The sequence below is a fragment of the Erpetoichthys calabaricus genome, chromosome 2 (genome assembly GCF_900747795.2).
Source record: "Erpetoichthys calabaricus chromosome 2, fErpCal1.3, whole genome shotgun sequence".
In the NCBI taxonomy this organism is placed as follows: domain Eukaryota; kingdom Metazoa; phylum Chordata; class Cladistia; order Polypteriformes; family Polypteridae; genus Erpetoichthys; species Erpetoichthys calabaricus.
The window spans coordinates 161,372,546-161,385,398 of record NC_041395.2 but is presented as its reverse complement, the minus strand read 5'-3'; the positions used below and the strand labels follow the sequence as shown (position 1 = coordinate 161,385,398).

Sequence of the window (12,853 nt, the reverse complement as noted above, 5' to 3'; positions counted from 1 at the left end):
TAATTTAATCCACATAACATTTTTTAATAATGGACGCATTACTTGCAATCCAGTGTCAAAATTCAAGCCTAGCCAGTAGTTCCTTTTAAGATTAAAATAGAATGGATCCTGTCTTCAAATGCCCTGCTGTATTAAGTTGTTCATTTTACCAGAAACCATGTGTGAGAATTTCAGTCAGCCAAATACCTAACAAAATGTTTTAGCAAGTTTGATCACCTTGGGAAGTGTAAGAAAATTGTAAAAACAGCTTTGAAGCAGAGCTTGTGTTTAAAACATTAGATGTTTTCTGAAAAACAACCACCCTAAAAAGAATAAAAAGACATTTATACCAATTATGAAAAGGAATATACTCCCAGAAACTGCACTCTGATAAGGTGTGCTTATCGCAAATGACTCAGTTTAGTGGTATTCTACTGTAGAAAAAGAAGGCTTCATCTAGAAATAAAGCCTTAGTGGAACAGACAATGTACATCAAGTTTAGTTTTTAAAGTAACATTGTATGTCAATAGCACAGAAGTGAAGCTGTATGTATTGTTGTCTGATCTGGTGAGGACCCTGCAGATAAGGAAAAGAGCCAAACCTACATGCAAGTCCTTGACATTAAAAAGGAGCAAAGATCTTGTTTTTTCATATCAACACTTGCTTACCTTGCTGAAGATATAAATAAATCATTTTGACTTAACTAAATGCTGGGGATGAATTGCATATCTCAGATTGTCAAAAACCCAATTAATATGTTAAACAAAAACAGTTATGTTTTATCACTAACAAAGAGAAACATTTTATAGTGGACTGCAAATTGAGTTAAGAAATAAAGAAATTGAGAAAATGGCTTGTAATTAGAAAGGAATGGTAAATGATTTGGTTTTAAAGAGATAATCATGCTTGGAATGTTGTAGAAGATTTTCTTCTTCTAGGAATATTTTTTGTCAGATGAGTAATATATATATATATATATATATATATATATATATATATATATATATATATATATATATATATATATATATATTAACCGCCGATTTTACCCTTGAGCAGGGCTCTGGGAACAATTTTCAGTAATGGGTGCTCCCAATTGCAGACACTGTACAGTATGCATACATGATCCACATAGGCCTAAAAGACCTACATACAATAATACATGCACGAGGAATGAGTTTCCATGGCTAGCCCTATTGCAACAATGGCCATAGTTTATTTGTATTCAATTTTTTTAAAAAAATAAATACATTAAAAACACAAAAACAGCAGGCTTAGTTTTTTTCCCCAAGTTTGCAGAATCTTTTGTCAAACCTCCAATAAACCTTACCAGTTGTTCACTACAGTAGACATAGTGCAAACTCGGTAATTGCAAAATGTTTGTATCGCGATTTGCCAAATGACCTTTCAAAACCATGAATGATTTTTCAACAACAACATTCTGCTCAGGTATGTAGACTTTTGTGAATCTTTGTATCAATGTGTCCAATAACAGTTTTATGTTCAAAAGGGATTTCTCACTACTGTGCGAAGTAACAGCATGTTACCTGTTAATGGAAATTCCTGAGACGTAAGCTCAAATGTTTGTTTTCATCTGCTGTACAGGCATTTCAGATGATTGTTTTGTTGACCTCTACATCTCAATCTTAATCTGAATCATATAAATAGTGTGTATAAAAAGTGCAGAGAAAGATAGCAGTTCGTCATAACATCAGAGCTCAAGTACAGCCTGGATTTTGCTTTCAGTGTGTGCCACTTAGGCCGGAACAAACCTGACATGGGCCAGGTCCAAGTAATCGCAAAAGTCACTAACTCCTCCAACCAAAAAGCCAGTACTTACATGAAGGAGTTGAACAATTTATATGGGATTATATACTGAACTTTAGAAAATTAGAACACTCTAGACGAGAACAGGCCATTCAGCCCAACAAAGCTTGCCAGTCCTATTCACTTATTTCTTCCAAAAAAACATCTGGTCGAGTTTTGAAAGTCCCTAAAGTCTTACTGTCTACCACACTACTTGGTAGCTTATTCCAAGTGTCTATCGTTCTTTGTTTAAAGAAAAACTTCCAAATGTTTGTGCGAAATTTACCCTTGACAAGTTTCCAACTGTGTCCCCATGTTCTTGATGAACTCATTTTAAAATAACAGTCTCGATCCACTGTACTAATTCCCTTCATAATTTTAAACACTTCAATCGTGTCACCTCTTAATCTTCTTTTGCTTAAACTGTATAGGCTCAGTTCTTTTAATCTTTCCTCAAAATTAAACCCCTGTAGTCCTGGAATCAGCCTAGTTGCTCTTCTCTGGACCTTTTCTAGTGCTGCTATGTCCTTTTTGTAGCCTGGAGACCAAAACTGCACACAGTACTCAAGATGAGGCCTCACCAGTGCATTATAAAGGTTGAGCATAACCCCCTTGGTCTTGTACTCCACACTTCGTGCTATATAACCTAACATTCTGTTAGCCTTCTTAATGGCTTCTGAACACTATCGGGAAGTCGATAGCTTAGAGTCCACTATGACTCCTAAATCCTTCTCATAAGGTGTACTCTCGATTTTCCAACCGCCCATTGTGTATTCAAACTTGATACTTATTAGGATGCCAGTTATTAAAAAAAAAAAATAAAGGCATGGGCGTGTGTAAACTAACTGTGGTTAAGGCTTTAGGCCTGCAGTTCTCAAACTCTGTTTAGCTTCAGACCAGACAGTGCAAGTTTGCTACTTCCACGTACATTCAGAATTGTACATCCTTGTAGCAAAGTCATCACCACCAGAACTGGAATTCTTTGTAATATGCAGCCATTGGTCATTTCTAAAGAACTGTTATAACAAATGGGTTTATAATTCACGTTCAGAGAGACCGCACTCCACCCGTCCTGTTACTACAAACACTGTGTCAAGAACCACTGTTTACTGAAGACGAGTAAACCCGGGAGTGGTGCATGTGTGACTAGCAGTGAATGAGCTATTTCAGGAATAACAGTAATGAGGTTAAAGATGACACAATCACCCAGTCTTGAGGCAGGAATATTTCTCAGAAAAACGAACAGCAAAAATAATACATTTCACATCTCCTGTAGTCCACGGAGCCCTGGGCTGTAGCCTAGGACAGCTTGTGCAGAAGGCCGGCCATACTAATACCATTCAGTTATTATCCCAACCAAAATGGGTGCTGCAGCACCCTCAGCATCCCCCTCCCCATGTCCTTATCCTAAAGCATTCTTCTAAAGGCAGGAACAAATCCCAAAGAAGGTCCAGTCCATCCCTGGGAACAACCACAGATAGGCCACTTCAGAGTCAAGTTCTGTTACAGTCTACACGTCCAAGAGCTGAAAAAAAATGGTTCTGCCATTCTTACCAGACTGCTTCCTTGATCCACGTCAAATATGAGTGGAGAATGTAGTGACAGTCCATTTAAACTTAGAAACGTGTTGTTTGGCAAATGTTTGCAGTACTTCATTACATGTTTCAGATTTTTATACAAGTTTACTACTCTGATGAACAGCAAGGGAGAAGAGAAAAAGAGATGTCATGTCTGGGGGTAGTGAGAGCACATTTTGCAGGAGTGTCACTCCTCAATATGCTGCTTTTACCTAAAGCACTTATTAATGTAATGCTGGTATGCAAGTTGGAGAAGGACGTCACCAGTTACAGGTAGCTCTATGCAAACTCTTTGACTATTATGTCTGTTCATTGGTTTGAAATGCAAGGGGAAATGGCCAAGCAATTCTGAATTACTGAATTACAAATGTCAACCTAGGGCAGAAGCAGGAAATTTCCCCAAGAACGATCCGTTATGGACGTTAGAGAAAGATGGCATTTTTAGGCGCAGCTTAAAAAGTCCTTATTACAAATAAAGGTGACCAGAAACTGACATTTGTTTGTTTTGGATAGTGTGGTCATTAAGTCACTTTAGTTCATCGTGTTCTGAACAGCTGCACATATCGGTCTCAAGCTAACAGATCCCAGTGGGCCCCAACAAAAGGGAGGGTGGTATGATGGATGTTGGAGTACACTTCTCTGGCATGGTTTAAGTCTACTGACACTCAAATCCCACCCATTCCCTGGGGAGGCAGTAAATGCAATAAATACAAAGAAAGTGAGGCAAGCACAGTGCTGATAGGATGAAAACTTTCAATAAAAACAGCAGTGAATTAAGATGACAATGTCTCTAGATCAAAAATGGTCATTGGAGAGTTTGAATTGCCATCAAATGATATAAACAGTACGCCATGGCTGCAAAATATCAACATTACATGGCATTTATGGGACATTTTGGTGTGGACTAATGGCATCAAGTTCATTTTTAATTTCACCTGAAAGAAGTGAATTGAAGTTAACCTGGCAGCTTTTGCTGGCCCACAAACCATTGTATGACAGTTAACACATGTGAATTAAAAGGAAACACCTAATACAAAGATAATTCAGACAGAACAAAACTTCAGACCTTTTACTAAAGTATTGCTTTACCAGGGTGTCTGGAATCATAAAAGTAAAATAAAATAAAGTCACCAATAAAATGAAACATACAAAGCAATTATGCTAAAACAAAATTTATTGGTTTTGTACTATTTTACAGTGCAGAGAAGATTAATGTTATATACAAAAATGTACATTTTAAACACAACATTTCATATTGCACTTAAGTTTTCACATTATTCACAGTTGAAACTCATAATATTTCTTGCATGCACACAAATGGAAGTAAAACGGAATAAACTCGGTATGTGAGTGGCTGTTTCTGCATTTGTAATAACATAAATAGTGCATTCAGTTTCTTACCTACTTAATCTACTTCGGGGTCTTGATTTGGTAAGCCTAAAGCAACTAACTTTTGTACTAATTCAGAATAGTTAAGCACATTATTGTTTGGAAATCTGTGAAGCATTTTTACATGGGGGACAAAAAAATTACATTATATAGGTTATGAATTAATGGAGCAAGCTAGTGTTTTCTTGTTTTTCTATTTAAAATGAATAAACTGTTCAAATTTACTGGAAGTACACACTGTAGTTAGTGCTTCATAATCTCCTTTCCATGCTACATATACAATTTGGAAGTACTGAAGTCTCTTACCTTCAAACTTGTAGTGCAGAAGCAAAGGCTGGTTCATTCCACTCAAGTAGATTCATGGTGTTCTGTGTCAAGCATTGAAACTGAAAGCCAATATTTAGTCAGTACAGGATCAATGAGACTGGACTGCTAGGCATGGGGTCTCAGTGGTTAGTAGTTTTTGGCATGACATGCGTACTTATCTGTTTTGACTGGACAGTAAGCCAGGTCTGGTAACTCCTCATTTAGTTCAAAGTAAGGTTTTAATTTTTATTCATGCACACCATCATCAGGAGATGTTTGCAGATGCAAACACACACACACAACTGAAGTCAGTAGCTTTCTAAAGTTGGTACTCTAGAGATGCCAGCAGAATAAATGGATCATCTTCGAGAAGCAAATTTATTACACAAGCAGGAATCAAAACCACCCAACATCTGTGCACATTAAATTTTCAGACAGTTTCAAATAGTTTGCTTGTATTAAAAAATAATTCTATGAAAGAAATTAAAAATCTATACAAATCATATGCAAAATGTATAACTGTAGTGTATTACAATTAGCTTTTTTATATAAATATATACACAGTATATATGTAAAGGAAACACTTTGCTAGTTTGTCCTCTTGAAGTCATTGTTGCAATACATTCTTTAGCTGTGATTTTTGCTCCAATGTAGTAAATTCTTCTATTGCTAGTACTGTACCTCCTAAACGCCTCAATGGGTGGAATATTTAAAAACATCTGACAAAGGGTGCTATTTTTGTTATGAGTGACTGAACAAAAGACAGTCTTTTAATGTTCTCAATTATCTTATTTCATTTCTCGCAGAGAAAAAAAAGGGTCCACATTTTCTCACGAAACACATAAAACTATAATGAAGATCTTTATCACATTCATTTTGCATGCCCATTTTAAGGCAGGAATTCTCCTTGAACAGTACATGCTAGTTGTTCAGAGGGTCCATTTGCTAAGACATGTACCAATCAAGACAGAAATTTGGCATGATGTTATATGATACTTTCTGGGCAGAGGTATCAAAAGTGTTTGTGCTTGAATTGCTTTTCATGTTTGTTGTTTTGTTTTTCCATATGGAAATCTGTGCTCGTAGCTGTTAGCAGCACCTCTAAACCGTATCTGATTCTAAAAATTGAAGACTGCATTGAAAAGGATCGTTTCAAAGTGATTTGACCTGTTTTTATCAGCACTTTTTTCTCTCTCAACAATTTCCCCATCAGAACTTCAGTCAGAAAAGTGCAGAGCAGGACGCAGAGGTCACTAAGTGCTTGTGAAATCCACAATCCCAAGGGTTGTGTCCTTCTTTTCTTCTCTATAGCAGCTTCAACAGGATGCTATTTTAATGGAGAAGATACTTTCAGAAACATTTTGGACAACATTGAAAACTGCCCTCTAGCTCACCATAAAGGCTCCAAAAAAACTTGATTCTTCATCCATGTCAACAATAGTAATATTGCTGACAGATACGAACACCCGATCATCTGCTTTTAACTGGAAAGCACCAGCTTGATAGATGGAATACAGGCCATACTCGGAATTCTTTGACCAACATGTTGTTCTGGCATTTTTCATCAGGAGAATGGGCTCAGGGTAGGAAGTTACTTTATAAATGTACTGGAGCATCTGCTTATTTTCCATAAGATTTTCCACCTCACCAGATTCTGTAATGGGTACTGAATGCCGGAAATATGTTTGGGAATATATGTAATAAAGTCCGGTTCTAGGAATGATTAGCTCACCATCCTTAAAGTGCAGATTGTGTAAAAATGCCAGCCCTCGCTTGGACTCCCAGTTCAGAATCTTCTGACCTACCACCCCTCTGGATAATGAATCTGGAAGGTAAAAACAAGCAAATAAAAATCAAACAAAAGGATAACTCCTCGTAATAACACTGCTAATTTTTTTCCCTCATACCATGTGACCAAATAACAGGTTTGTACAAACACTTTCCATACTTCTTTCAAAACTAAGTGGAAATGTCTGCTACTTTTCCTGTGGAGAATTTGAATGCCCCACTTGCCAGTCGTGGAACAATCTGTCATCTAACAGATGTGCAGGTGGCCCTTAAAATGATGTTATTCACTGCTGTGCACTTTATCAGGCAGTAAACTGAACTTCTTGTGGCACAGAACAAATCAGTAACAAACTTTCAAAGGCAGTTAACAATGTATACTGAAGCAATGATCATTGATAAAAGCAATGTGAACCACTGAGCTTCACTGATTACAGATACTGAGAAAAGCAACTCTTTTGTTCTCAAGAAGACAACTGCTTATGAGTGAGTATAGATGCAACATTGTCTTGCAATGGACTGAAGGTTGACTCCAATCTCATGCCTAATGCTGTTGCAATAAGATTGGCTCCCTGAGACCTTGAACTGGGGAAATGGGCTAGAAAATGAATGGATAGATGAACAGCTTCTTAATTTGGGCAATAGGTCAAGCAAAACATTAACAAACCACTATATCAACTGCAGTACTAAATGCTACAATATACAAGAAAGGAATAAAAAGTTATTTTCTCTCTGTAGAAATGGAATGGAATGAGGCAAGTTAACAGATGAAGGTGATCAACACCACAGACAGCTCAGTGTATATTTTGCTTATTTATTGATGTTGTCCTTACAAAAGCTTTGCATGTCAGCTTGAGGATTTGTAGTGTCATCCTAATTCTGAGATGCTGGGCTTCCTTAAGAAATAGAACATCAACTGTGCATCAATAGGAATCAGCCTAAGACAGTATTAGAAAGATTCTGAATGATCTTCAAAATCACAGCTTTAAAACAAAAATGAGCGTACTGGCTGCATTTTAGGACGGCATTTTCTGCATTGTCCTAATGTGGCATATTTAAAAGTGGAGCAGACTTTAGGTGATGACGTAACAACTACTTTGCACACAATGGCTGACACTTCTTAACCAACAGATACCCTCTACTAAACAAAAAGACAAATTTCATCCATACATACAATATTCTATGTCTCCAGCTGAAGGATGCTCTGGCAACTTTTTAGTTCAAGTTTAATTAACAAACACTGCAGCTCTGTACTGCCATTCCAACCATCAATCTTATCATTGACATCAATTTAAAATAATTATACATGTCTACATGTGCTGTGGCAGACTACTGCAGGTCTGTGTGCATGGACCCCTGAACTTACTTTCAAATTTTTCTTGTTTGTTCCTAACATTTCCAGTGAGGTGAGCTGCCAGCTCAGGCCGTTTAATGTGCTGGCTTTCAACCATTATGGATGGGAGGACACGAGAAACTTCATCTACAAAGAAAAATTATTATTATTATTATTGTGAAGTCCAAGAGTTAGGGCATTCTGACAATAAAACATAAGCAAATACATAGATTATATTCAGACTGATCGTATTGCATTGAATTAAAACACACCTAGATTTCATTATACAAAATGGAAAACATGCTAAACGCTATATGGTGAGTAAAGACACAGTCAACTTCACCATTTAAACCGTTAGTTCAGAGAAGGATTAACGTTTGGGCAACTGTACCTAAAGCGTGGCTCAAAGCTACAACTGCCTTTATAATAAAATGTCTTCAAGGTATGCTATTCAAGTACTAACCCAGTGTAGCAGCTCATTTCAGCAATGAGGCCAGGAAGATTCTCACTATATGTGACAATGAGGAAAGTATGGGATTTGGTGTAAATAAAAATTATAACGGTTACTTGACAAAAACAGTGATTTCCACTAATAACATGTAATAGTGGTACGCTACATAAATAAACCACATAAAGGGCCTTATAACCACTTCTGCCATTGGAGTTCCCACTGAACAGAAACAAACTGCTCCAGTCCTGCTCAATGAATTAGCTGATGTTTAAGGTGTAAAAACATGGTGAGGCCATACTGTACATAACCCTGTAGGGCAGAGGTCCCCAACTCCAGTCCTGGAGGGCTGCACAGTGGCTTCATGTTTTCATTCCAACCCTTTTCTTAATTAGTGACCTGTTTTTGCTGCTAATTAACTTCTTTTGAATTCATTTTAATTAACTTGCTCTTAAAGACTCAGACCCCTTGATCTTTTCTTTTTCCTTAATTAGCAGCCAAACAATAATGAGATACAAATGAGCCAAAACAACTGGTGTCCATCACACAATATCTGAAAATAAAGAAAGGTGAAGAAGTCCGGAATGTTGATCTGCTCAGGTCCCCAAAACATTTGATCAGTGCTCTTAGAAAAGATAAAATCAACAATTTCTGAAATGTATGCTCTTGTACAATGACAGCAGCAACAAACCATCGAATTAAAGAAAGGGTTTAATTAACAATAAGAATTGGTGTCTAAATAAGCAACTGGTTGAAGTGAAATTGGTTGGATTTTGAGACTCTGACTTAGTTGGTCTTCTGTTGGCTCACTCACTTCATGTTTCATTTCTGTTTGGGTGTCATTTAAGGAAAGAAATGAAGCAATTCAGAGGAACGATGAAGAAATTCAGGGGAATAAATCTTTAAAAACAAGGCATTTAAAATGAATTCAAAAGAAGTTAATTAGCAGCAAAAACACTAATCAAGACAAGGGTTAAAATGAAAACCTGCAGCCACTGCGGCCCTCCAGTACCGGATTTGGGGACCCCTGCTGTAGGGTGTTGCACATCAGAATAGGTTTTTACCTGAGAACACAAACATTTATAAGGTCCAATATGACTTTTTTAAGGTAAACTGTGTCAACAATGAAGGAATTGTTTTTAATTCCATGCATAAAATAAAACACAATGGATTAAAAAAAAAAGATTATACCTGAAACAAAAGAGGACAACTCCTTTCGGTAGCGAGTGGACATTGTCTGTACAACACAAATATAAAAACAAAATAAGCCCACAGCAAAAGCATGTAATGCCCCCAAATTTCAGATCAAGAGACAGATTCTTTCCAAAGTGAATTTGTGTACTTTCCACCTGCGTAATACTCTCAAAATGTACCTTTTCGATAAGGAGATGCAGCTGTTCTGTGACCTGCCAGCAGGGGTCATCATCATCCTCTTTGCTGTCAGCTTCGGAACCCTTGAGGAAGTTCAAACTGCTTCTTCTCAAGCAGGATATACTGCTTTTAGAAAAAGTTTCCTTCATCTGCAAAATTTGAAACATAAACAATGTTTATCTTGTCTGACAACATCCTGACCCGTCATTGGTTAGTGTCATTTGCACCGTCCTCTTCCGCAGTAAAAAGATACATGCAAGAATTGTAGTGCTTGTAACTATAACAAAAAAATCTGACTAGCGGCATAAAATGTTAAATTCATAGCAAATATGTATAAAAAATGCGTCCTTTCGGTCAACGACAGAGTTAAATATTCAACCACGCCTCTGGTTATTGTGTTTTGCACAAAACAAAATGTAGTAGCAAAAATGCTCTATAGGCGGCGCACGCAAGGCTGTTTACATTAAATAAAGTTCAAAACAAAACATGCACGCCTCTCTCTGTTAAGGTGGCCCATCGGTATTAGATAAGCTCACTGGACTAAAACAAAAGTTCACAAGGAAAGCATTTTTTTCTGACCCAGTTGTATTCGATCTGCAGTTTTACATTCTAAAATAACGTATACAATATGTAATTTTCAATTCCTCTGAACTTGGCTTTCAAGAGATTTTACTACCTTCGGCATTTGGGAAAAAACAGACGCAGGAGATCTCGGATTTATTGTTGCTGTAATGTACTTTGATTTGCTGTTATACTGCGCCTTTTAAAGTAACCATCAAAAAAGTACAATCATGTAAACCAAGGGGGACAAGTAAACGATTTCTTCTGCTGCTAAATGCAGAGAGAAGACTTTTCTATTGACTACTGTTTTTCTGTCGATTCGAAACTCTTCAGCACGTCACGCATGAAATTACTTCCCAAATTTGAGGCTTTTAAGTGTCTTTACTGTAAATGCAGTTTAAGACGCTATATGCTATTAACTTTGTGTCCCATATGGACGGGGAATTTAGCTAGCAATCGTTTCGATTTATTGACATATGGCCCCTAAATATGCATAAGGCATAACATGATAATACATTTATATGGAAAAGTAGGTGCAGTATGCCTCTCAATTTTGTACCCTAAATTGTATTCTCCTATTCCTTTCATGCGCATAACATTAACATCACTAATGCATGTACCATTATTTCCAGGTCTGTAGAGGCATCGATAGTCAAACAGAGTATTACGTTTCAGATTACACATTCTGTATCGGGTTTTCACGTTCTCTCAGTCGATAGGTATCCCTGCCGAGAACTGGCGTCCCGACCACGCTTGAGGAGGTGATCTTCCACTTAACCCAGTTCATGGGTATCGGAACCCCAATCTCAACGGACATAAGGCAGAAACCCAACCTAGGGGAGCAGAATAAACAACCCAATATAAATAGCTTTGTGGGTCTAGTGGGAGAAAATCCCGGAAAGGAAATGCAATCTCAACACAGAAAGACTCGAACCCATGATACTGAATCCATGAATCGGCAGCAACCCTATCAACCTTAAGCATTTCGTTTATAACGGGTGCTATCTGCATTAGTATGCAATCATTGATTAATTTTCGGCTTTTCAAGTAATCGGGGATCGCAGGACAAGAGTACTGTAGTATGTTCTGTGAGTGAAACTGCAGGAGTTATGGGGAGTCCACGTCGACTATTCTGTAAGCAGCAGATCCGCGCCACCTTAACAAAAACTTTTGTGCTCAAGTTTAGGGCAGAGAGCATCAACTTGAACGGCAAGGTGCCAGCTAATCCTGATATAGTGCAACGATGGCATAAAGTACCTGAAATGCCAATGCACGTCCATCTGTTTTAAAACCGTGCACTTATATTTGTAGTCCATAGAGCTGTACCGGTGCACTTCATGAGAAGGCGCAGAAAGCATGCAGTTGCCTGCAGACCCGCGCCCAAATAAATCTCGTCCAAAATAAATCACACTCACCGTAGCCAACGCGCTGCTGAAGTACATGAACGTTACTGCCACTGCTACAGTCTGCAGGAGAATAGCAGCGAGCAGCAAAAATCCAAGAGTTTGAACTGTGTTTGAGTGAGCCATTCCGGTACGTACGGGTCATCAGCAAGTCTGCTAACCTATCTGTGCAAATTAGACGAGTACTGGCAAGAATACACTTAAAGTGCGGGGCGGGGAAAGGGGCGGGGCCTCGACACGGAAGGGCTGTGCAGTGTCAGAGAGGACGAAGTTCGGACAAAGCGGCGAGCCTCATACTTTCATATCCACTTTGAGTGCTTTGTCTTTCAGGAGCTACAAATTCTCTCTTTAAAACCATTTTGTGTAAGTAAATCCAGTTAATTCAGTAACCTGTAGCTGGTCCTTTCTCAGAGACGGGGAGCACAAGTTGAACTTTAACTGCTTTATTTTCTTTATTTATCGTGCACCGATCTGGACAAAAAACATACATTTTCATGATTTGCTGAACCCTAATGCAATCTATGGATCAAATATGATTTTCTACCCCCTTCAAGTTAAATAAGGAAGCTTATAAGTTGCAAGAAGATGTCAAAACATTGCAGTGAAATCTCCTCGGGCGAAAATTACATGCTACATGAGCTGGCATAGTTAACAGCTCCAGAGACAAACAGAGCTCTGGAAATTCCAAACTGTCCGCGTGGGATTTTCACATTCTCTCCATATCAGTGTCAGTTTTTCTTCTGGATGCTGTCTTCTTCATTCTCACGTCACAAAGATCTGTGTGCATGGTTAATTGAACACTATAATATGGCCCTATATTAGTGGATGAGGACGTGTGCCCAGTAGTAAGCTGGCAGCCATCCAAGGCTGCTGCCTTTCCTGAGCCTGATGCTGC

General features: G+C 38.0%; 1 protein-coding gene across 1 annotated transcript; it reads right to left on the bottom strand.

The window, feature by feature from the left end:
* Window positions 1–4,518: 4,518 nt before the first annotated feature.
* Window positions 4,519–12,140, bottom strand: tnfsf10 (TNF superfamily member 10). Its single transcript, XM_028794707.2, has 5 exons — window positions 11,971–12,140; window positions 9,997–10,143; window positions 9,815–9,860; window positions 8,209–8,322; window positions 4,519–6,882 (listed from the first exon to the last, which is right to left on the bottom strand). The coding sequence occupies exons 1-5, from the start codon at window positions 12,082–12,084 to the stop codon at window positions 6,443–6,445; spliced, it is 861 nt and encodes a 286-aa protein (XP_028650540.1). The 5' UTR covers window positions 12,085–12,140; the 3' UTR covers window positions 4,519–6,442.
* Window positions 12,141–12,853: the final 713 nt, after the last annotated feature.

What these genes read in the sequence shown, in the direction of transcription:
- tnfsf10 (XM_028794707.2), bottom strand. Translation starts at nt 12,084, where the DNA reads ATGGCTCACTCAAACACAGTTCAAACTCTTGGATTTTTGCTGCTCGCT. An exon ending in GTTGTCCTCTTTTGTTTCAG is followed by an intron (nt 8,323 to 9,814) that starts GTATAATCTTTT and finishes TTTTCTTTGTAG; the next exon opens with ATGAAGTTTCTCGTGTCCTC. An exon ending in CAAACAAGAAAAATTTGAAA is followed by an intron (nt 6,883 to 8,208) that starts GTAAGTTCAGGG and finishes TTTACCTTCCAG; the next exon opens with ATTCATTATCCAGAGGGGTG.